Source organism: Nannospalax galili, unplaced genomic scaffold, assembly GCF_000622305.1.
Source record: "Nannospalax galili isolate Female #2095 unplaced genomic scaffold, S.galili_v1.0 scaffold302, whole genome shotgun sequence".
NCBI lineage: Eukaryota > Metazoa > Chordata > Mammalia > Rodentia > Spalacidae > Nannospalax > Nannospalax galili.
In genome coordinates, this window is record NW_008350120.1 from 4,657,875 (window position 1) to 4,682,958 (window position 25,084).

The 25,084-nt window shown below is 46.5% G+C and overlaps 1 protein-coding gene across 5 annotated transcripts in view; it reads left to right on the forward strand.

Moving 5' to 3' along the window:
• Rbm33 (RNA binding motif protein 33) overlaps nt 1-25,084 on the forward strand; it is a gene marked incomplete at its 5' end in the record, with an annotated part of 100,276 nt that overhangs the window by 57,056 nt on the left and 18,136 nt on the right. For all 5 annotated transcript variants that reach the window (XM_017801706.2, XM_017801707.2, XM_017801709.2 and 2 more), the window contains 5 exon segments: nt 6,624-6,756; nt 7,090-7,433; nt 8,616-8,930; nt 10,231-10,518; nt 16,195-16,887. In XM_017801706.2, the coding sequence (XP_017657195.1) occupies nt 6,624-6,756; nt 7,090-7,433; nt 8,616-8,930; nt 10,231-10,518; nt 16,195-16,887 (1,773 nt within the window).

A 25,084-nucleotide genomic window follows, 5' to 3' on the forward strand; every position in this document is an offset into this window, starting at 1 on the left:
TCCTTGGAGTTAAAATGTCCTGTTTTTTTCTCTCTCTCAAGTTCTGCAACTGAATCTGCCAGTACAAAGTGGCCACGCCCCCTCTCTGGGTTCTCTGCTTGTGTCCCAGTCTTGTAAAAGTTTTTCTAGATTTTCTATAACCTTTAACAAATTTTCATATACCCGCAACTGGGCTGTTTCCCCACATTTACAACACAGCTGTGGCCCACGCTTCTTAATGGCCGGCCCCTTTTTAGTTACATATTTTATAATCCACTGTGAAATCCACGTCGGCGCTGCCATTAGTTCCCTTGCTTTTCCCAAACTCCCTGGGTTTGTCGTTTCCAGCGCCATCCTGCCGGCTGAGCCAATTTGTCGCCCGAGTTCTCTTAGGTCCCTTGCTCCTGACTCAGGTAGACAAACCACATAACACATCTTTATCTGGTTTTGCATAGTTTATACCCTGGGGTAATCTGTTATGTAACAGTTTGGCAGAGTGCCACTTTTGTGTTGTTCTTGTAAATATGACCTTGAGGTCAGAGGTGGGGGCCTGGCCTGAGTCTCCCTTTGCCAGCCTGTGTGTCTGTTTGTGTCTGTGTCTGTTTAGGCCTGTGTGCTGGTTTGTGTTGCTCTGCTCTCCTGTGTTGTTGGTAAATACGGCACATCTTACCGCCCTGTGACTCTCAAAATTTTTCAACCTCTGGACCTCCTATGGTCCTCCTCCTGGATTGGAGCATGAACCTCACGCTCATGTTCCCTGAACGTGGGATCTGGAAGCTTTGCTGCAGATCATACACATTAATGCCTGTCGACACACATTTAAGCAGCACACAGACATCTCACCAGAGGTAAATAACAGCATTAGCTTTCCCAAGGGACAGGGTTTGAGATCCTGGTGTTTTTCAGTTTAATATTAAAAAGTGTCTTTAGCAGTTACAAATATTTAAAGTCATCTTTCCTGGAATCAGATAGTGCTCAGAGAGTCAGAGTGTTGTGTCTAGGGGCTGGGGATGGCACAGGTGGTAAAGGGCTTGCTGCATCAAGGATGGAGAGCTGAGTTCAAGCCCTAGAACCCACGGAAAAAACTGCTAGCCTTTGCTTGTAATCCCAGCCCTGGGGAGGTGGAGACAGGTGGATCCCTGGGGCTTGCTGGCCAGCCAGCCTAGCCTCCTTGGCAAGCTCCAAACCAGAGACTCATAAAGTAAGGTGTGTCCTAAAGCAAGGTGAACAGCACCTTTGGAGAGATGACCTCTGGTTGTCCTCTGTCTCCACATTCATGCACACATGCACACACAAAGGAGCAGTGTGCCTGGTTTTCAGGCAGCTTGATGCCTTTATTGGAAACGGTGTACACTGGTCTCCTGAGTGCCTCCTAACTCGGTAACTTCTCATTTGAGCAAACGTTGAAGCAGTGGAGAAGGGAGCACATTCCCTGGTCTCCTATGGCAGATGAGAACTTAACAGACCCTCACCATGGTGGAGCAGGAGCCAGTCTGCTCGCCCAGTTACACTTGGCCTTATCTATAATGAGAAAACTTGGTGGAGGACTGGAAGTTAACTGTGGTGGAGAGAGAAGGAAAGGGGTTAATGAGGAGCCCTGTGCCCAAGAGGGCCAGGTGTACCCTGTAGTGAGTCCCTCCAGTTCTGCAAGGAGGTAGGTGCAGCTGAGGGAGGAGGGAGATGTGTAATTACACAGTGACAGTTAGTGGTGAATAAATGAGGCTTTGTTGCACCCTATGTTGAAAGAGGTAAAAGTTGTAAGCGGATGAACTTTTTACAGTGAGGGCCTTGCTGATTTCCAGCTGTAAATACAAGTGCTGTGTAGGTTTCATTGAGTAATTCTCCCGCCTGTGGTTTTCACTCTTCCTGTTGTCCTTTCCGATTCCTCCTCTCTCTGCTTTGTCATCGGCTCATTAACATCGCTAACAAGGCAGGACCTGAAGCATGCTTACCAGTAAAGACCAGATCAGCAGTGTGCCTTAAAGCCTGTTAATATTCTGCATGCTGTTTGTTTCTATGGGAATGTTACCAAGTGCAGGAGTAGAATGAAAGTTGATGTCACCTTAAATAGGCTGCTGTTAAAATGACCACACTACATTAGTAATGACTGGAAACAGTACTTAAATGCAGCGAGTCTGCCCAGGCCATTGTGGGCATAGGGGATGCTCAGATGAGAAAGGACCAGGGCAGTGGGAGGAGTGGACTATGAGTAGGGGAGAGAAAAACTGCCCAGCAACATGGATGGGCCAGTTAAAATTAGATACAAACACTGGGTATGGTGGCTCAGGCCTTTAATCTCAGCACTTGGGTGGCAGAGACAGGCAGATCTCTGTGAGTTCGAGGCCAGCCTGGTCTACATAATGAGTTCCAGGCCAGCTGGAGTTACAGGGAGACCCTGTCTCAAAAAGATCAAAAAAAAAAAAAAAAAAAGGATACACACTTAGTGATTCTAATTTGCTATAATGAGGCTTGTTATCTCATTGTCCTGAACAGCCTGACTGCAGGCAGGGAGGTCAGCAGTGTGTGGGTCATCTGTGGTCTGCAGGCAGGGTGGGCCTGAGACAAACCCCGAGGAGCACGGAGTCAGGCCAGGGCATCTCTGGAATGAGGGATCAGAGTGTTTCTATGCCAGGGTTTCTGAGAGGAGTGTGTTTTTTTCTTATGGGGATTAGCATGTTTGTCTGAGGCAAAAACCTGAGCCAGTAATTTGTAAAGAAATACATGGACTGTGGAAGCTTATGTATAATGTGACAGAACTTCCAAAATTCACAGTTCCAAATAAGATACAGACATACTACTACTTTCATATGTCAGGGGAGAGTTTGTCTGTCAGAATCTCCATTGTCGTAATCTTGGTAAAATGCCTGTTATGTGGGCCAAACCCCCACACTGCGTTTTCATTCTTTCTGACTGAAAGGAACTGGGAGCTTCAACTGTTTTTGTTGTTGTTGTTTTGTTTCAAATGAACTCTGATGTGGTTAGTTGAGTGAAAAAGTGTGTAATTTAAAAATTCTAAGATAGTGGTATGATTTTGACTTTGAGTAGTGATTTGACACTGTTCTGGTTGCTTCTCTGTTGCTGTGATAAAGCACTGACCAAAAGCAACTTGGAGAGGAGAGAGTTTATTTCAGCTTACAACCCAGGTCTCAGGCTGTCACTGAGTGAAGTCAGGCAGGAACCTGGAGGTGGGAGCTGTAGCTGAGACCGTGGAGCATGCAGATTTGCTGCCTCACTCCCCTTTGGCTTGCTCATCTAGTCTACTTACACAACCCAGGATCACCTGCCCAGGGGTGGAACCTCCCACAGCGGGCAGAGTCCTCCTACAGCAGTTAGGAATCAAGAAAAATGCCTCCAGGTGACTGTGATGGGGGTAATAGCCCAGCTGAGGTCCCTCCTCTCAGGTGTGTCGAGTTGACGTTTGAGATTAGCTGTCATGGACCCCACAAGATTTGTTTCCTGGCTACATGTTGATGAGGCAAAGGGCCTCATGTGGGCATTGGATGATGGCACTGTCTTCAAACCAGAACATTTCTGATCTTTAGAAGTAACTGATTATGAAGCCCTGGATCCTGACTGACTTTTGATGCATTCACAGGGTGATTTTTATTTATCTATTTTAAAATATTTTATTCACAGGGTGATTTTATTTATTTTTAAATATTTTATTCATTATTTTTATTTTATGTGTATGAGTGTATTGCCTGCATGTGTGTAAGTGCACCCCTGTAGTGTAATGCCCAAGGAGGTCAAAAGAAGGTACTGGATCCCCTGGAACTGGAGTTATAGACAGTTGTTAGCTGCCATGCGGGTGCTGGCAATTGAACCCAGGTCCTCTGCAAGAGCAGCCAGTGCTCTTAACCACCGAGTCATCTCTCCAGCCTCTCACAGGGTGATTTTAAAACTCTCTGAGAATCACCACTGGTGGGTAGAGAGTATGTGATCTTTGATTTAGACCCACTCCCCTGGCTGGCCTGGACATCAAGCCTACTATATAACCAGGACAGCTGGCATTTAATTCAAGTAACCTCTTGTGAGCATGCCAAGTACCAGATCCTGAGACAGGAATACACCTTGTCCTTGTGTACCAAGTTACTTTGGAGCTGCCCACAGTGATGGCTCCACTGTTTCTAAGATTGACAGACTCTGTGATACTGTCTTGCTGACCAGGATCCACCCAGGTTGGGTATTAGAGGGATAAGTCTCCTCCTTGACCAACTCACATCCCGGGTAGGTGGTTGGTCCTGTGGAATCATTTGTGTGAACAAATCCAACCTTAGGACCAGTGGTGCCCACTCTGTTTCCTGAGGGAAGCTCATTTATCACTGTCCTTGGTAGGTCGGGGATGGATTGAGATGTGTCTTCAGGTGGTGATTCATAAGCTGAATACCCATCTTTCATTCACACTTTTCAGGTTGTGAGTACTAGTTTACCTCTTACAGGCAGTGGCTAGTTTAGTGCTGGAGTCTTGCCCCTTTCAGCTGCTCAGTGAAATGCTTTTGCTCTGTGAATGTCACACTTCTCAGTGCAAACTATGTTAATGAATCTTAGTGGTTTCTCTGTACTAATCTGTGTGTAGCCTTGTGTGTACAGGTAGAGGCCAGAGGGTGACACGGGGTGCTTCTCCAGTGTGGCTTTCCAGGCAGAGTGTGTCTCTGAACCTGGAGCTCACCATTTTAGCTAGGCTAGTTGGTCAGTAAGCCCTGGGGATCCTCCTGCTTCTGCTCTGCCCCTGACCACTGCCCCCAGTGCTGGAGTTCCAGTGTGCTCTGCCCTGCTTATGTGGGTGCTGGGGATCAGCATTCAGGTTCTAGTGCTCACACAACAAGCACTTTTCCTGCTGAGCATCTCCTCAGCCCTAAAGCAGACCTTCATGTTTGTTTGTTTTTACATATATGTTTAGAGGTCAGAGGACAGCTTGTGACAGTTGGTTTTGTTTTTCTTTTGGTCTTTCTGAGACAGGGTCTCCCTGTAGCCCCAACTGGCCTGGAACTCACTATGTAGACCAAGCTGGCTTTGATCTCACAGAGATCTGTCTGCCTCTGCCTCCCAAGGGCTGGGACTAAAGGCGTGTACCACCATGCCTTGTTATCACATGGGTTCTGGGGATCAATCTGAGGTTGTCAGGCTTGGCGATAACACAGTCCACTGATCTATTTTGCTAGCCCTAGAGCAGACTAAGAGGAGTCAGAAAAAGCATTTCTGGAGTTACAAAATGGGGTCACAGAGGGTATAGCTAAAATCAGTAATAAACAAGAAGCAGGGCATTAAGAGTTTTAAAGTTTATGGCGACGAAGCATCATTTAAAAATTTATTTTTAATTGGGGATTCGTGTATGTCTGAATATATGTGCACATGAGTGCAGGTGTCCTCAGAGGCCAAAAAGGGTGTTGGATGCCTCCAAGCAGGAGTTACAAGTGCTTCTAAGCTGCCCAGTGTGAGCTGGGAGCTGAAGTTGGTTCCCCAGGGGCAGTGTGTGTTTCTGACCACAGCCTTCTCCCCAGCTTCAGAAGCTTCATTTTAAAAATTGAGAAATACTGGCTTAGTTCCAGTGCGTGAGGTGATAAGAAATTCAAATAATTTGATGTTAGTTCCTTTTAGAGCAGTTAATGACTCTTTTTTTCATTTTTGAATAGCAGTTCTCCTTAGGTTCATTGTAACACAGTAGCTTTAAAATCTCAGTGGATATATTAAAGGCCAACTGCGAAATGAAGCCGTTCCCTCTCTCCGGAGTCCTCCTGCTGCGTTTAGTTCTTGGAAAATGCCCTTGGTTTGGTTTGTTTTTTTTGTGGTACTAGATACCGAACCTAGGGCCTCACATTCTGGGGAAGGGCTCTGCCACCAAGCTATATACATACCGTAGCCCAAATTTAAGTTGTTTTTATCCAAAGCAATCAACTGTATGTTGCTTCTCGTAGTAATTTGATTTCACATTTTTCTGTTATCTCAGAGGTTGCTGATTTTCTGTTATGGTACAAATTGAATTTCTTTCTTTTTTTTTTTTATTTTTGAAGAAAAGCAGCTTCATAGCTGTAGCTTATGGTTGTGTTAAATAGATGGCAAAGAATAGCATCTTTGAGAAGATAAATGTCATGGATGTCCAAAGTCGACATTTAGTCTTTTGGATTAATAGGAAAGAAGGTCGGCAACCGCATGGATTCCAGTAAGCCTCAGACCCACGTTCTTACGTGTTCTAACAATGTTGGAACGTGGCTTAATCTCTTGATGCGGCATTTTGATACTTGACTGTTTCATTATGGAAGGATCACTTATTTTGTAGCATGACATTCACATGTGTGTATATGTGTGTGGATATTTATATATCCTATTTGTTTGCTTGTTTTGATTTTGAGACATGTAGCCCCAGCTGACCTGGAGTTTGCTATGTGGACCAAGCTGGCCTCACACTCACAGAGATCAGCCTGCCTCTGCCTTCCCAGTGCTGGGATTAAAGGAGTACGTCACCATGCCTGACTAGATAGTTATATATCTATATACACATGCATATATTTAGAGTGAGTGGGAGATGGTAGAAGTAGGTTGACCATAGGAAAGAGTCAAGAGGAAAGCTTGGAATCATGTATATATTTCTGAAAACTACAGCATATTTTTCATTTTTTACTCTGTTTTCCATCATCATTCTTTAGGGTCCTCCAGAATTTCCACAGCATACACCCGGACCTGTTCCTAACAGTTTTAGCCAGCCGCCACGACTTCCTCTCCAGGACCAGTGGAGAGCCCCTCCCCCACCTCAGGATCGAGACCCTTTCTTCTTGGGAGGTACATGAAGGGATGGTGGGCACGGATGAGGTGATGGAAGCCTCAGCGAGTAGTGGCCTGTGCAGCTACTGTTAAAACACGAGGTTGGTCAGCTTCGTGACACCATGACTCTGCCAGGCATTTGATGTGCTAAAGTGGGTTGATATCCAAAATGTGGAAGTTTTATACAGAGCAATTCGTTTATAGAAAAATTCCTACAAAGCCATAGCTGAAATCTGGAATTCTTTATAAAATACTCTGCTAACATTTGGGGACAGTAAGATGGCTCCTGAAAGTGCTTGTCTAAGAACTGTGGTCTTTCTAACTTGAAGCTAATGTTGTGTCACTCTTCAGTTTCAGGTGAACCAAGGTTCCCTAGTCATCTTTTCTTGGAACAGCGAAGTCCCCCTCCACCACCACCACCCCCCACACTTCTGAACAGCAGCCATCCTGTTCCTGCTCAGAGCCCCTTACCGTTCACTCAGCCTGGACCAGCATTTAATCAGCAGGGACAGCAGCCAGTGTTTCCGAGAGAGAGGCCTGTAAGACCAGCCCTGCAGCCCCCAGGTCCAGTGGGGATCCTGCACTTCAGCCAGCCAGGGTCAGCAACAGCCCGGCCTTTCATTCCTCCTAGACAGCCGTTCCTGCCCAGCCCTGGACAGCCGTTCCTGCCCACACATGCACAGCCCAACCTGCAGGTATGCACGTGAGCCAGCCCTGAGGGAAACCCTGTCCGGGCAGTGCTGAACCTCTGTGTTCAAGAGCACAAAGGGGAAACTTGGTGTTGTAGTCAGCCTGCTGATTGATGAGGAGTGGTTTAAGGGTTCTATCACAAGGAGCTCTCTTGACAGTTTTATGGAAAAGGTGATGCTTGTTTTCTGGGAGATGAAGAAATGTCACTCCTGGAATTTTAAAGGGGTATACACTAATAAAATAAGAATATGTTTCGATAATGCATTTGCTTATCTTGTAAGTTGTCTTTAAAGGTTCGCCAGTGTAGATAAAGTGCTTTGCCCACTGTTCCTGTTGGACGAGGAAAGGGCCCTTGTGGGGAGGAAAAAGCAGTTTAGCTGTTCACTGTGCGCCCTCTGCTGGAAGTGCATTTCCTGAGCCAACGCAGGAATTTGTGCAGTCTTTCCCACCCAGTATTTCTTTATATTTTCTTTAACTTTGAGGAAATACAGTGATTGAGTAGGGTGTGTGGTTGGCCTGTGCCTTTAATCCCAACACTTGGGAGACACTCTCAGAAGAATTTAGATAGATAGATAGACAGACACTTGTTAACTATTTTAGAGACCTGTAGAATCCAAGAGTGCGTCTGGGGCCAGCAGGATGACCTACCCTGTAAAGGCACCTGCTGCTGGGCCTAATGTGTCTAAGATAAAAAAAGAAAATTATTATTTGTAGGGTTCATAAAGGATTAAATGCTTGAATTTTTTCTTTCCAAAAAATAAAATTAATTTCTTCTGCATTGCAGAAATAAAATATAAATGAGTTTATGGAACTGAAGTAATTCCGTTACCACGTGACAGCTGCATGAACTGGGGCCCTTCGTCTGTCTTGCAGCAGTGTCCGTCCCAGAGCTCCTTTGCTTGGGCAGTGTCCTGTGGGCTTCCCAGGCCCTGGGCTGTCTTCACCATTTGAGCAACCTTCTGAAGGTTGCCTGTGTGTTAGTTTCTGTATCCAGTGTCACAGTGCCCTAGGGCATATAAGATGGTGACTGTTGGCCTATTACTGCATTTAAGATGTGTTACCTGTCAGTAAGTCTGAAGTGAAGGCATGGTTCCACATGAAGCTTCTTCTTATGTTGAAATTTTAAGAAAACTGTTAAGTTGAAGTCTGTCTGTAAGCTGTTGTTTTCCTTTCTTTTGGAACATAAGGGGCCCTTGCATCCTCCTTTGCCACCACCTCATCAGCCACAGCCACAGCCTCAGCAGCCTCAGCAGCAGCCCCAGCATCACCAGCATCAGCCGCCCCTCCAGCCGCCTCTCCAGCCTCCACACCAGCCTCCCCCCCAGCATCAGCCTCCCCCTCAGCACCAGCCACAGCAGCATCAGCATCACCACCACCTATCTGCTCCTCCTCCTCCTCTGATGCCCATGTCTCAGCCACAGTTCAGGCCACACGTACAGACTGCTCAGCCTCAGCCCAGCAGCAGCCGGATGCAGTGCACTTCACGCCAGGGGCTGCGGCATGTGAGTGTCCATGCCTTTGTTGTGATTTCCTGGGGTGTTACAGAATTGGAAGGACATAATTTCTGTTACGTTATTTTCTAGTTTTGTTTAAAATTACTAAACATGTCGTACATTTTCTGAAGTAAAACCATTCTTTTTAATACTTAGAAAAAAAATTAAACTGTAGACATCTTTTTTGTACCTTAAAGGCTATGTTAATGTTCACTTCTTTAATTCTCTGATGATTAGAACGTGCTGTTGGATGGCAGTCACTCTGCCAGGCAGGTGGCTTATGAGTGAGTGATTCAGGAAAAGTGCCCTGTTCCCGGGCACCCCTCAGGTTCCTGGAATACAGCAAAGAACAAAAAAGATCTCTGATTTCAAAGAGCTTACACGTGGTTGTGAGAAGTTAACTTATATTTGTGTTTACACACTATCAGCAAGTGTGTGGCTTGTCATGTATTGAAAGAAACTGGAAAATAATAGATTGCTGATGAAAATAAAATGGAGACATCACCTTGTCCTCCATTAGCACTTGATCACCTTGTCCTCCATTAGCACTTGACCGATCTTCTTTTCAGGACAAAGCATAGTGTGGCCTACAGAGTTCTTATCTGTAGACTTTCCTTTTAGTACTCTCCTCCTTTATTTAACCTTAAACTTTGAATGTGTCACTTAGCTATTTTGAACCTTGATTTTCTTAATATCTGCCTCTTTGTGTTGTAAATAATGTGACTCAAAGCTGTAAGCAATGAAGAGCTTTCTAGGTAGAGAGGCATTGTGCACATTGGGTAACCTGGGCTTGTTGTCAAGGTAATGGCAGGGTCAGACACCCAGTGTCCCAGCCACCTCTGATCTCTTGACTGATTCTTCCTCTGCATCCCCAGGATGGAAGTAACTGAGACTCTTCCCCATGGGGCACGTCTGTGGTCCCTTCTCTTCCAGAGAGCTTTTTGTAAGATTGTAACAGTGTTTGGGTCTTGGTTCCATTTTAAATGGAAATGGTGTACCGTTGATCCAGTTGGCTCCTTGAATCGGGAAGAGTAGTTTTTGGTTTTTGTTTTGTTCTGTTTTGGCTCTCAGAGTTGTTAAAAATGTTAGTCTGTATATTGAAAAATCACCTGGTGTGCCTTTCATAGCCAGGAGCCTATGCCCTGGTCCTCAGCATTGGAGGGTGGGAGTTGGGGAGCAGCATTTATGTATAAAAAGTACTTGCCAAAGAGAAAGACAGGCATCCACTTGACAAAAGAGAAGTTAGTTCTCATGGTAGTGAATGCTCATGATGTCTTCACTGATGAACTTTTGCTTCCTTTTGTGATAGAATGCAGCATCTCAGAACATAACCAAACGACCCATGCAGCAGATGCAGCCCACTGCTCCCAGAAACAGTAATTTACGTGAACTCCCCATAGCACCTTCGCATGTCATGGAGATGAAAAGCAGTCGTTGCTCCTCTACGCCTGCCGCTCAGGTGAAGCCAGTTGTCAGCACCTCCCCACCCTGCAGGGCTGTGGTGGCTTCCAGGAGCCCACAGGGGAAGACGGATGCAAAAGTCACACCACCCAGCCCTGGGGCTCAACCTAAGGAAGAAGCAAAAGTCGAACCAGAGGTAGGATCTCACCTTACTGCAGAGTGCCTGCCTGGGGCAGGGGCTTTACTGCCCACCTCTTCTGTACTGGAGAGTGTTAACCTGGAGTGGGAGGCTCACTGCCACGTATGAACCAGCACTCAGCTCATTCATCCGGAGAGTCACAGACTCTTCCCACTTTTTTCCCCAAATGGATTCTTCTTTTTAGCCTCATAGCCATTTTCATAAAAGATAATCGTTTGGGGGCTGGAGACATGGCTCAGTGGTTGAGAGCCCTGTCTATTCTTGTAGAGGACCCAGGTTTGAGTCCCAGCACCCACATGGCAGTTGGCAACTATCTGTGGCTCTAGTTCCAGGGATTTGATGCTCTCTTCTGTCCTCCTCGGGCACTGCACAGCATGGGTGCACTTACATGCATGGAGGCAAAGCCACTCATAAGATAAAAATTAAAAAGAAAAAATACTTGTACCATTGGGGATGTAACTCAGTGGCAGAGTGCTTGACCAACATGCACGATGACCTTCCAGGTTCAGTCCCTCGTGTTGACAAACAAAAAGACTCTAACAGTCACTAGAGAGTATTAAATTTTATTACAGTTTACGCCTGGGCAATTCATAGACAGTGTCCATGTGTGACCAGTTCTGGTGCTTGGTAATAGTCTCAGACCTGTGCAAAATAAGCTTCTTTGATGAGTGGTGACTGGGGTGTTTGTCTGTAAATATAAGAATACATCTTTTGCGCATAGTAAGAAATTACATTTGTCTAGGGATGTGACAGTCTTGGGGCTTTCTCTCAAGATCTATGACCTCTCCAGCCATGTGTATTTGGTTATGTTTTTTACACTTGAGTTTCCTCCTGTTGAGTAGGCTTTTAGTCCAATTAGGTAGCTGTTGATTGCCCCCAAGATAAAAGTGCTACTACTGCACCAATGACGTATGCTTTGAGGGTCATTGATGTGGTTATTTGGTCTTGAAGCTGGTTGTTGGACCATCCTTGGCACCTTTATAGTGCTCTCCAAAGCTATGAGAGCTCGCCTTCAGGGAAAGTGGTTTCGGGTCAGTTCTAGCTCTATTGTTCAAATCCTGTATCTAAAGTATTTCCTGTCTTCAGCAGTAGGGTCTTGCCTTCAAGTTCTGGGAGGCCATCAAGGACTGTGGCAATAGCCTGAGTAATTTTGGGAGTCTCTTGGACCACCCTGGCCAACAACTCATGGAAGGTTTCTCCTGACTGGCACTGTTTCTTGTTATGTAGCCTTTAGCTACGTATGTGGATTCATGTAGCGATACTGTATGTGTAATTTATCATTCATTAGGTTGTTGGACTAATATGATTCCCTCTGTTTTTTTTTTAAAACTCGCTAGCTAGGCATTATTTATTCCCCTCCCCCAGCCCTCCTGCCATGGTTTCCCCATTTAAAGTGTCCCCGTTTTCCCCATTTCTCCCTTGATGCTACCAGTCTCCTATGGTCCCACCTCTCTTGGGCACCTCCTTTCCCTTTATCCCCAAGTTTCATTGTATAACACTCCCTCCCCTGTCCCATTTAAATAACTCCATTTTTATCCATTTCTCCCTTAGTAACATCTGTCTCCTACTGTTCTCTCTCGGGTTCCTTATTTCCCTTTACCTCCCTGGTTCCTTTTCATTATTCTGGTTCTTGAAGTTATATCTGGATCCATACTCAACCTCTACACATAAGGTGCATGGAACATAGAACAGGGGTAATAAAGATGACACTAATGGATATCTCAATTCTCATTAATGAAGATCCCTCATGCAACAGAGGGCCAGGAACACAAAAGGTCACAAATGGCCAAAATGTAGAAGAGATTAAGAGTCAGCAGATTGCTGGTCCTTGGACAGGAAAGTTCACCCACCCAGGGATCAGGGACCATTGTGGAAGAGGGGGCAGAAAGATTGTAAGAGTCAGGGAGGAAGTGCAGGACCATATGGAAAGAGAGTCCTACAAGCTCCTGGGCGCCTGCTCATATGATTCTATGGCAATGGTGTCGGCATACACAAGTCCTATGCAAACTTAGGGAGACAAAAACCCAGCATAGAACTGGGGAAATGATCAGCAGACCCCAATCTTAGCTGAGGAAACACTGGCAACTGACTGCTGCTGGGTGAGGAAGAGCCGATCTTCCCAAAACCAGGGACTCCTAGATAGGCTGACTAGACCTCAGTGGATGGACCTGCACTGGGGAACACTGACTTGACACAGTGGGCCTTAACACAGATGACAGTGGGGGTGGTGGCTATGAGGAGGGTGCCAATGGGGATGGGGGTATAAAGATGATTAAGACTACTTCAGATATTCTATATAAAATACACAAATTCAATAAAAACAAAAGAAATTTATTAGTTTACATTTTAAGTTTACATATTAAACTTTTGTATATGTGTACAGTTATTTTTGCATTATATAGAATCAACATGGACCCAGGTTTAGCAGATGTTTTAGACTTTATAATTCAAGCCATCATAATTAGCTTTACCACTGTGGCACAAGGCAGTTTATGAACAGTTCTCACATGAATAGATGTGCCTGAGTTCAAGAAAACTTTACTTAAAAACCCAGGTGGTTCTCTAACCTCACTTGTATTTGGTAATTTAGAAAGGTGCAAAAATTTCCAAGTACAAGCGGTAAGTGTCGACCAGCATTTCACAGTTTCTAGTTTGAAGTCCTCACCCTGACATGCCTCAGCCTTTCTGCCTTTTCAAGTGAGGCTAAAACACAGTAAGGCATGTGCTGGAGCCAGTCAGGACGAGGACGCACTTAACGCCAGGAGCAACTTCCTCTTGAGTGTACTAGAGCAGTGCAGGGAGAGGTGGCAGGAAGCATTTCCCTCAGTGCTCAGGCAGGTCGTCCTTTAGCTTTATAAAACCACTTAACACTGCTTTTGTCTTTTTTATTTTAGATTTTAAAAAAATTTTGTGTCTGCGTGTGTGTGCGTGCGTGCGTGCGTGCGTGTGTGTGGGGGGGGGGTATTGCCTGCATGTGTGTAAGTGTACCCGTGTCTTACAGTGCCTGTGGAGGTCAGAAGAGGGCATCAGATCCCTTAGGACTAGAGTTAAAGATGGTTGTTAGCTGCCATGTACGTGCTGGGAATTGAACCCAGGTCCTCTGCAAGAGCAGCCAGTGCTCTTAATCACTAAGCCATCTCTACAGCTGGTCTTTCTCTTTTAATTAGACTTTTTCGTTCAGGATTTTCTTCCAATAAAACTGTAGCAGTTGTAGCCGGCCATGGTGGCGCACACCTTTAATCCCAGTACTTGGGAGGCAGAGGCAGGCAGATCTTCGTGATTTTGAGGCCAGCCTGGTCTACATGGTGAGTTCCAGGACAGCTGGGGCTACAGGGACACCCTGTCTCAAAAAGAAAAAAAAACAAAACAACAAAAAAAAAACAAAACTGTAGCAGTTGCAATGTTATCATACCAGAATTACAAAGTCAGAGTACTGGGATGCCATTTAATAAGCTGCTCTTAGAAGGGTGACTGGTTTCATGATCAGTACATGGGAAAACAGTGTGAGTTTAGAAACTGGATGGGGTGGTTTATAAAGAATTCTTTGCAAGCTGGGCTTTGGGCTGCACACCCAAAGGACTGAGTGTAGCAAGAGAGTCACTAGTTCATGGCCAGTCATCAGAATAAACAAGTGATTTAAAAAAAAAAAGGTCTAGGCATGGTGGCACACAGCTTTAATCCCAGAACTTCTGAGGCAGAGAGGTAGGCAGATCTCTGTGAGATCAAGGCCAGCCTGGTTTACATAGTGAGTTCCAGAACAGCCTGGTCTACAGGGAGGCTCTGTCTCAAAAAGACCCCCCCCCAAAAAAAATTAAAGTTTATAAGAAAATAAAAGGACTGTGGACCTAGCTGAGTAGTAGAGCATTTGCCTGGCATTCACTGGGCTCTATGTACAATCTCCAGCACCCCCCCGCCCCAAATTTTTTGCTAAAAATTTAATGATGTCTTTGGTTTCTATAGCTCGCTTAGAACTTGTATATGTGATCAAATTTGGTTCCCATGCACATTTCCTGTGTAATAGCAGTGTCTAAACCATACATGGAGAGGGACCTCAAAGCCATGTTTGCTCCTCTTGTACCAGTTTATAGAGTTCTCAAGCATTCTTCTGCAGGTTTACTACAAAGAGATAATTTATGAAAGTGAGATGGAGCTTCTTTGAGTTGCCATGGTATGATAAGTTTTTGTATATATTACATTGACAGAGGATTATGCTTTTTTTTTAAACACAAAAAGTAACATCTGTTTTTGTTAAAGGCAGCATATTGACATAGATTCATCTACTTGGTAATGATACAATAAAAGATGAGTCTTTTATTGATAAATTATCTATATTTGTGAGCATACTTTAAACCCTGTCTTGACTACTTGCCCTGTGATAGGAAGTGGTGTGTCTGGGCTCCTGTTTTGTGAGGCCACAGTCTGCTCCTCTGAGTTGCTCTGAGCTGCTGTTGACCACCTGCTTCTCACTCAGTTTTCATTACCACAGTAGCAGTGTGCCACTCATCTGCCCGCAGATTTTGTTTGAAGCCTGTCATACAAGAGGCAGGTCAGGCTTGCCTCTAGCTGAGCCCAGACCTGTAGAGCACTGAGGCTGCCACAGCTCCAGCAGCACTCTTTTCTTGGGTTCCTAATTCTTCAGTTTGTGCAAGATGGGTAAGGTTTATAATTAGATGAATTCTATTTTTTTAATTTTATTTATTTAGTTTTAAATTTTATGTGTATGAGTGTATTGCCTGCATGTATGTGAGTGCACCCATGTCGTGCAATGCCTCGGAGGTCAGAAGAGGGCATCGGATTCCCCTGGAACTGGAGTTGAGGACAGTTTGTAGCCGTCATGTGGGTGCTGGGAATAGAACCCGGGTCCTCTGCAAGAGCAGTCAGTGCTCTTAACTGCTGAGCCATCTCTCCAGCACGATTAGACGAATTCTAAACAGACTTAATTCTTCTGTAAAGGATATGTGGATAGATGGTTTTTATAGAATGCTTTTTTAAAAAAATTTGCAAACTTACTCATCGGATGCTTTTTATGAAACGTACTGGACCTGAAAGAATTTCTTACAGCCTTTAGAGTGGTCTGGGTCTGGGCTGTTCAAGGCAGCCCTCTCACCATTAATATTCCAACGCTGCAATTGGCAGCATTTTGATTCTGAGGAGGGTGCATGAGTTCAAGGTCAGAAAGATTGACTTGTGCTGTTCATTATAACCAATTATCCTGTGACAAATGAGTTTGAGATCAGGCTGAAAATTCTGTATGGAAAATCAATAGTTCTAATCAGGGCCTTTCAGGTCATTTACACTCCACCTTTTGTTGGTTTGTCAGTGAACAGTCAGATAAAACCTGTGTGACAGTGTGGCCTCGGCTGCAGCCATTCCCATTCAGAACATATTTTGATATTTTCTATGAATAGTTTAATTGGTTTCAAATTTGTAAATGAGTAGAAATGTACATTATTTCATTTATAATGTTCTGATAAGGTTTTCCAAATTAGCTGAAGCTGTGTAATTTCCCCTCCCTAGAGGGTGGGGTCATACTTAGTCTTGGAGCAGGTCTTTGCCTTCTTACAAGTTCTAAATTGAAAGGTTTGGGGGAAATTCATTTGCTTACTTTGTAGAAGTAGATCAGCATGGTCGCCCTGCTGTGTAAATCAAAGTGAACTGTGTTTTCCATTGTAGTTTCCTGACGAAGATGAAGAAACAAGGTTATATCGCTTAAAGATCGAGGAGCAGAAGCGCCTGAGAGAGGAGATCCTGAAGCAGAAGGAGCTGCGGCGGCAGCAGCAGGCCGGGGCCAGGAAGAAGGAACTGCTAGAAAGACTTGCGCAGCAGCAGCAGCAGCAGCAGCAGCAGCAACAGCAACAGCAACAGCAACAGCAACAGCTGCTCTATGGCCCACAGGCCTCCTTGGAGCAAGAGGACCTGGCAGCTACACCGTCCCCCACCAACGGAAGCCCACTATTGCCCTTTCCAGGGGTCCAGTGCAGGCAGAATGTGAAAACCAGACTTCTTGTTAAAAACCAGGATGTCACCGTTGTGAATGTTCAGCCCAAAACATTAAACTTTGTCCCATCTGGTGCTAACATGCAGTATCAAGGGCAGCACATGAAACCACTGAAGCATTTGAGACAGGCCAGAACTGTACCTCAGAGTCAGTCTCCGCTGCCACACAAAGTCCTCCAAGTCAAACCTGTGGATGTGGAGGAGGCCCCTGACTCCCCACAGGCGGCCAGAGCACCATCCCTCCAGGGCCGGCCTCAGGACACCAAGCCTGGTGTGAAGAGGACTGTCATGCACCGGGTCAACAGTGGAGGTGGCGGAGATGGGCCACATGTCGGCTCCAAGGTCAGGGTGATTAAGTTGTCAGGAGGGGTAAGTTGATAAGTTTCATGAATTCCTCTGTAAATCTGCCTTGGAGGTTTCAGTGTACACACTTCTGTAGCACCCTCCTGCCCTGTGGAATCGGCCAGAGCAGCCTTTCCCTCCAGAGGCTGGTGTGAGCTGTCATTGGAGCTCTCCTTCCCTCTGGGACCCATAGTATTGTTTCTGGAGTGTTGGGAAATGACCAGTGTGACACCCCCAGATTGACCTTCTTTTGTAAGTCCTTGATGGTCATATTGTAATAAACATTTGTCATGACATCTGACAAACTCAGGTTTGTTGTAGAAATAAAATTTCCTTTACACAGTCATTGTGTATAGCTTTAGGTTTAGTGAGCAGCGTGGACAGAGTGGATGGGTGCACATGTGCATATGTCCCCACTTTGAAGCAGCGTTGTCCAGAGACCACTACCTGTTACCTCTTTTCAAGACCATTCCTCTCTTATTTTAAAGTGGCATAACAGAAGTCTGAGTGGAGGTCATGGGTCATTTCACCCACATGGTTTCAAAGATGGCGCATTCCTTTCCCAGCATTCCAGTGAGGCACAGGGATCACAGCTCTCAGTTCAGTCAGGATGAGTTTAGTGCTCTTAGAAACAGTGATTCACTGCAGGTAGGTGCCCATTAAAGAAAAGTCTCCTGTGGAGAGGGGCACTGGGTACCTGCTTCCTTATATAACCTTAACTATGGCAAGTCACTTGTATCTCTTGATTTAATTGCAATGAATTCTGTAGTAAATGCTGTGGTCCTGGCATTGTTGAACTCTGTAGCGGTGGTTTTACCTTGTGAACTGAGGGAGGCAGAACCCTTGGCACGTGGGCTGTTAGAGTAGACCACCTGGGAGTGCTTGCCTCAAGGTAACAAAGTCTGCCCTTGAAGAGAAAGCGACCCTGTAGCTTTGAACCTGTGAGGAACACAGTGCCCCAGGAATGAGAGACCTGTGGTTTGCTGATCCGGTTAGCTGAGTGCTTGTAGCACAAAGTAGGATTTCCAAGTGGTCTAAGGAAGTTTTTATACAATAATGCCTATTTGATGTCATATGTGGGATGGACGCTCAGTAAGGTCCATCATTTTGTTTTCTCTGAAACTTTTTCTCTCATATTTGTGATGCAGATGCCGAGCAGATGAGCTACATTACATGTAATGTGTGATGCTGTCTTCAGTTAGTGGCACAATAAATGCTAGGTCCACAGTGACTGAGTGTTCTTAGCCTTGGGCCTTGTTTTCAAACCTAGTATTAGTCTGTCTCATTTACATTTGAGTTGAAAGCCCAGGAGGAGACAGCCCTGCTGAACATAGACCTTCCCATCTGCCCCACTGGAACCACCTCAAAGCAGTGGTGGGAACAGCCCCATGCACCTTTCTTGCCCCTAGAGGTTGGCAGCGAGGGAGGGCTGTATCTACGCCAAAGAGTATCGTTTAAACATCTTTCCTTTAAAAAAAAAAATCTGTGTAAACTGTTCTGTCTTCTCCATTGTGAAAACAAAACCAAATTCTGTCTAATAGACTTCTGTGCAGCCATACTCCAGGTCATGCTGCCTCATTTTACAGCACTGGAATCTTCCACGCAAGTAGCTGTCAGTCATGTGCTTTGGAGTAGGTTTCGATTGTCTTTGTGACCCTTGAGTGTGACCATCATGTCTGAGTCTTAGAATTTTCCAGCAGCTCCTCCAGTGGCATCTTGTCAACTTTATTATGTGTCACTGAGGGGTTCACTTTTATCTGGGTGAATAGTCTTTCTCTAATACCCCCCCCCCCAGGATAAGAAATATTTTTGAAAGCCATTCATAGTTATGGTTTGTTGCAAGTTGTGCTTGATAGAGGCAATGCAAAAATGAAAGAGTCATGTCAAGTGTCAGGTGCACTCACCTTTGTCCTTGACCTTTGTCCTTGGCCTAAGCTGCTGGTGGATACCTGTCAGGGTTATCCTCTGCCCTTGTTGGCATGTTAGGGCTCAGTCTGTTCTCTGCCTGTGAGAATCTTAGGTTCTAGTCCACACTGAGCCAGGCATCCCAGGTGGGCCCCTGGAGGTTTGGGGAGGACAAGCTTGCAACACAGTCCTGTATGGGTTGTTAGTATGTCTGGTTTTCCATTTACTTATCTAATTACAGCATGTCACTCCTTCCTTTGATAGGAGCTCCTGACTTCTGATAGGGTAAAAGCTTATTTAAGTACTTTCCTGTTTTCTTATCTCACCATCTCCCAGGCTGGCCTTGAGCTTGCTGGCCTGGTTTGGCTTCCTGAGTGTTGGATGGGGCACGGACCACATGGCCTGCTGGGAGAAAGCTTTCCAACAGGGCAGAGGTACGCTCCAGGGTTGAGTCCAGGCTTCCTCAGAGAGCTGCCTCCTTGACTCATCTCAGCTCTACAGGCCTGCATCTAAAGTGTGAGCGCACGCTTCTTGGTGTTCAGTGGCTTCCTTCTCATGGTCAGTCTTGGCCAGTACTCTGGCCTCCATGACCAGCACCAGCAAGAGCCATGGTTGGTATGTTCAGGGAAGGAGAGTTCTTGCCGTTCATACCACACCGATTAAAGTGTCATTTTAATTGCACAACTTCATTAGGCAGTAGGCAGTTGTGAGTCACAATGGGCTTCTCTTGTTTTCCACATCTCAGTTTAAAAATCAGATCATTTTTCTTTGTATGTTTTGTTTTTTTGAGACAGGTTTCATAGCCCACCTGGCCCTGACCTTACATCGTAGCTTGAATTTCTTCCTCCTGCCCATGCCTCTGAGTCCTGGGATTAAAGGCATGCACCACCATGGCCAGCTTTCTCCGGCTTTCTTAAACCTGGTTTTTTTTGAAAGGCCTCAGAGTGCCTGAGTCTAAGACAGCCTGGGCTTGACTTTCTGTTTCATTAAGTAACTGCCTCAGGTCCTTCTCTTCATTACACCTGAAGATCATTGGTCCTCTTTATTAAAGCTGTTGCATTGTAGACTCAGGAAAGGTTTCTGAAAAGAGTTTTTTGACAAGGATTTTGTGCTGGCTAGCTTTAGTGTCAACTTGACACACCTGGGTTGAGGGAGCCTCAATTGGGTAATTGCCTCTATTGGACTGGCCTGTGGCCATGTGTGAGGGGCATCTTCTTGATGAGTGATGTGGGAGGGCCCAGCCCACAGTGGGTGGTGCCACCCCTGGGCAGGTGGGCCTGTGTTGCATAAGAAAGCAGGCTGGGCAGGGGCCAGGGGAGCAAGTCAGTAAGCAGCGTTCCTCCATGGCCTGTGCTCCCACTCCTCCCTCCAGGTTCCTGCCCTGAGTTCCTACCTTGGGCTCCCAGATGAACTGTGACCCGGGATATGTAAGCTAAATAAACCCTTTCCTCCCCAAGTTGGTAGTGGTCAGAGTATTTTGTCACAGCAATGAACAAACAAACCAGAACAGATTTCTTGGTACTGTTTCTCAGTCATGATGACCCAGGTGGTCACTGCTGAGTAGAGCCTGGAGAAGGATGCTGCATCCTGTCCAAGGGCTTGCCATCAGCTCTGCTTTGGTCATTCTGAAACTTGTCATACAGGGCTTGACGCTCTCCTCTTAACATCAGGAGGTGAGGGACGCTGGTGCACTGCCATGTGACGTACAGAAGCTGCCCAGTCTTGGATGCTGAAGAACCTGGATTTGGTAGTTTGCATCTTGGCTCCCTGTTCCGTTTCTCTGGATTGCAGTCTTCTGCCCATAAATGGAGGGGATAAGGTTGCTGTGAGGCACCAGGAGAAGAAAGCTGCTAACAGGCAGAGGACATGTCACGGTCCTGCTCCAGATTCTGGAGTACTCAGCAGGGAGAGTCTCTGCAGAGATCTCTGTTCCCTGCTGGTCATGGCAGTGGCTGCTGTTCTCCAGCCGTTGTGCTTGTATCACACAGGCCTGTGAGGCAGTAGACGCACACTCCCATTGCACAGGGGAGCAAGCTAATGTCATAGTGTCACAGTACCAGCCAGGGCCAGCACACCTAAGCAGTTGGGCCAGGCATCTAGCTCTGGTTTAATTCTGAGTCTTGGTCTCTCCTTCAGTATAAAAAGAACAATTGTAGAAAATATAAAATAAACTTTCTTGTTTAACCACAAGAAGAAAACAATTAGAACAGCCATGTGCCCCAGAAAGTCTTAACAGCCTCTTCTTGTTCATGGGAAATAAACAGCCTGTGTCCCTTGGAAGCTCCCATCTTGGCTTCCAGCTTGCCTCTGGGTGACCTGGGCTTGGGGTGCTCAATTGCTTACCAGTAGGATGAAGGCCTGGTCTCATTTCAGAATTAGGTAAAGTCACATGTGTCCCCCTTGTGAAACACACAGTTCATGCTTCAGGACAGGGTCATAGCTCTGTAAGTACCCTTCACTGTCCTTCAGTTCAAAGGAGAAAACGGTTTATTCAGAGTGGCTTAGTGTCAGAAAAATGAAAGCAGATACTTAGTTTAGCCATCATATCCTGGTACAGGTAACGGGAATTTTAGAAATTTGGCAGCAAATGAAGTGAACAGTCCTTTGTTCTGTGGGCACACAGAGAAGAGTGAGCAGCACAGACACCCAGCGGGAAAGCCAGCTGTGACTCTTACATTGTTTTAAAAGGTCTGGGTACAGCATGCAGAAGGCCCCAGTTTATCTGTGGGAGCTTGCTTTGGGAGGTTGGACTGAATTTGCCTATCTCGTCCTCTCTGTCTTCTCAGTTCCCAGACTTGTCTCTAGAGAGGTTAATATATGCATACCTGCTCTCTTGGGGGCCTGTGTGGTGAGTTTTACTTGGTTAGAATTTCAATAAAAGAGAAATTCTGAGCCTTTAGGTCTGGTCCACTTAAGACCTTCGCCAGGTGTGTTCCTCCCCTCTCCGTTCCTCTCTCTCCCTCTTACAGAGAGTAGGTTGGAGGCACTAGAGCCTGCAGCTGCTTACTATAGCACCATCAGTTGGGTCTGGTCGCCTGTTCCTTGCCCTTGACAGTTTTAAAGAGTGGAGCCAGTGATTTTGTGGCCTGTGCTTTCACTTGCATTTATCTTTTGCTTCCGCCTGAAGAGTTTGTGTTTTTGCAGGCTAGCCACAGACCCATATCGTCAGTGTGACCATGCAGGAGGCTTGTCCTGGGTTACTGAGGTGTGGGAGAGGTGGTGTTCACCAGTAGTGGCTAGTCTTACCTGCTGCACCTGAAATTCACTGATGAGTAGGTAATGTAAGTGCCCACTTCTTACTAGTCTCGCCCTTCCAGCCAGCACTGATGCTTGGCCTTTGCCTACATGTCCTGTGTATTTATCAGCTGGCCCGCTCCCATGGTCCTTTTGTCTTCTCCCTCATTTGTTCATATACTTAATGTCAGCCTAGGCTGTAAACTGTCTCTGTTTACTTTGATGCTAATGCTGCTCCAGATTGGCCAGTAAGGGCCTGTCTGCCAGCTTCTGTGTTCATTGAGAAGTCTCCAGTGTTCTTTGAATGGCTGCTTCCTTCCTGTGCCCAAGCACAGCAGGGAACACAGGTGCGGGGGCTACCCATTGCGGTGACCAGGTGAGATGATGGTCTTGAAAGGTGGTTTATCTTGTCTGTGTCAGGTTTGGTCCATGACTGATGGGCCTCTTCTCTTCAGTTGTGTGTAGCACAGTACATCGTGGAAGAGAAAGCATGATCTGCTCAAGGCACCTGGGCAAAGAAGCAGACAGAAAAAGGGACTGCGGTCCCTATGTCCCTGGAACTCTTGCGTTAACTTTTCTTGAGGAGACATTAATGTAGATCTTCATGGGTCCCAATGATAGGCCAAAGTACTATTGTTCCAAAGTGCAGCTTAGTGAACCAGTGAATTCACAGGAAGGGATTCCTTACAGGTGTGTGGTTGACCCCCACACAGCTGCATTTCTGCGGAGTTCTACCATCATGGATGCTGCGTCATGTTGCAGCTGGGTTGGGGGCCAGACTGGAGTAATAGCTGGAATCCTGAGTGAGGCTTGTACCCTTCCCTCCAGTGTCATCAGCTTCATTTACCGTGGTTGGTGGGCCAAGGTCCTCTATTCCAAGGCGGCATCATGTTCTGCCAGGAAGAGTATCTGCCAGTGACCTCCCATTGTCCAGGAGCACCATACGCTGGGACCTATTCATGCCTTTGGCCACGGTCTTTGGTGGGACACATAAGATGGTGGGTGTCAGTGCATCACTGCCCTCAGTGCAGATCCAAGCCTTCCTCGGAGAGCTGCAAAGAGTAGTCCTCAGGGCTCTGCCGAACAGCTGGATTTGCTTGTGGGTTCACATTTCTCAAAGGTTGGTGATAGGGGAGAAAAACCTTTTTGCTATATTCTGTAGTGAGTCCCTTCCATGAGTCAGGGCTGGCCAAGGCATGCCTCTGTGGCAGTAGCCAGGGCACAGGACACTTGATGGCGAGGGGAGGATCTCTGGGCTCGTCTCTGGGCAGAGACTCTGCGTTCAGGTGCTCCTGCCTTTCAGTGAGGCTTTCTGCTTGCCTAGTGGCTCCAGGAGGAAGGATAAAACATTGGAGTCACAGTGTGAGGTCTGATCTGTAGGATGGCTGCAATCCTGTCACACCACACCTGACATGAACTGGGACACTGGGCATTAGTGATGCCGGAGCTGCACACTCGATCACTCCTCATTTGTCGAACTCTATGGTGAACTGAGTACTCTGTGAGCTCTGGTATGTAGTAGCAGGCCGAGGCAGCCAGTGAGATGCGTCACACAGGAAGAGCTGCAGAAGTGGCTTCTGAATGGAGAAGTGGAGATACCCGGGTAAAGGAGTCAGGGGTGGCACAAGTCCTTTAAGAGAAGGGAGGTGTGTGCCAAGGTCCTGTGGCAGTTCCTAACTGAAGGAAGCCCATGTGGCTTTGTGCAGAGAGCAGGCAGGCCTTGAGGATGAGGCCTTCATAGGCTCCATGGGCCTTGACCCTGCAGCAGTGGGAACTAGTTGGAAGTCTTGGTGGGCTAATGTCCTCACTTTGTTTCACGGATTTAATTAGCTATCACTGTACCTGGAAACGAAGCACTAGACTCTAGCGGACGAAAACGACAGTAGCGCTTTGCACTACTAGCAGTTTTTTTTTTTTTTGACTTAAACAGTAAACACTGATAGACAAAAAGGTTTAAGACATGTCTCGGCTTGGCCGAAATGAACAGAAATGCATATTTATCCCTCAAATCATCTTTCACTTTGGGAACTACTAGTCTGAGGGAGTCACACGCCTGTCAGGGGCTTGCCATTTGCTACGTTGCCCTCTTGCTCTCTGGGTGTGCCTCTAGTGCTGAGGGCCGCTTGTTACTTAAGGCACAGCGGGGTGGGTTTCTGGAACCCTGCTAGTGCTTCTGTGCACACTGTCCTGCCTGCAGCCTGGCACTGTGCACACCCGGCGCTGTCTGCAGCCTGGTGCTGTTCGCACTCTGGCACTGTCTGCAGCCCAGCACTCTGCTTGCTTTGCTGCATAGGTCCATCTTCTGGTCATACCTGCTCCTTGAGGTCCTGTGACCTTCTGTCCATGTTTATCACAGAAATTAGGACGGTTTCAAGGACAGTACAGATATCTAGGACACTTAACAGGAAGCAGAGGACACCTGCACAGCCAGTTTCTTCTGTCAAGGCAGTAGAGAGAGCAGAGTGGGCACAGTATTTCTCCAGAGCTTCTGAGCCTTGTACGTGACACCAGGAAGTGGGCAGAGTGAATGGGACTCAGAGGAACAATACTGTTTACTCTTAGCCATCTTTTCCTGCAGAACTTTGTGCTTCTCCCCAAACTCCCTTCTTCATTTAATTTGAAAAATAGGATTATGTTTTAGGGCCTGTTCAATGTTTTTTGAACTTAAAAAAAAAATTACATGTATTGGGGGAGGCATGCCATGATGTGTACTTACGGAGGGCAGAGGACTGGGGTCAGAGGTTCTCTGCCATGTGGGTGGGGTTGAACTCAGGTTGTGAGGCTGAGCATCTTATCATCCCTACCTCTTGAGCATTCAGGTGGATTCGCCACGTTGACTGGTTTGGGAGTGTTATTCAAGGAACACAGCTGCCCTGCAAGGCCATCTGGCAGCCTCTGGGCAAGGAGGGGCAGGTTGAGATGGCTTGGCCCATGGTCCCATGTCTCTTGTCTGCAGCTGTGAAGGAGGAGACTGTGTGGCGTTCTGGGGGGACTGCTGTTGGCACAGGTGGGGAGGTGAGGCAGGTAACAGGTTTGCACAGAGCAGGTGCCTGGGGGCGCAGAGCCACTGCTGCTCCTTCCGGCC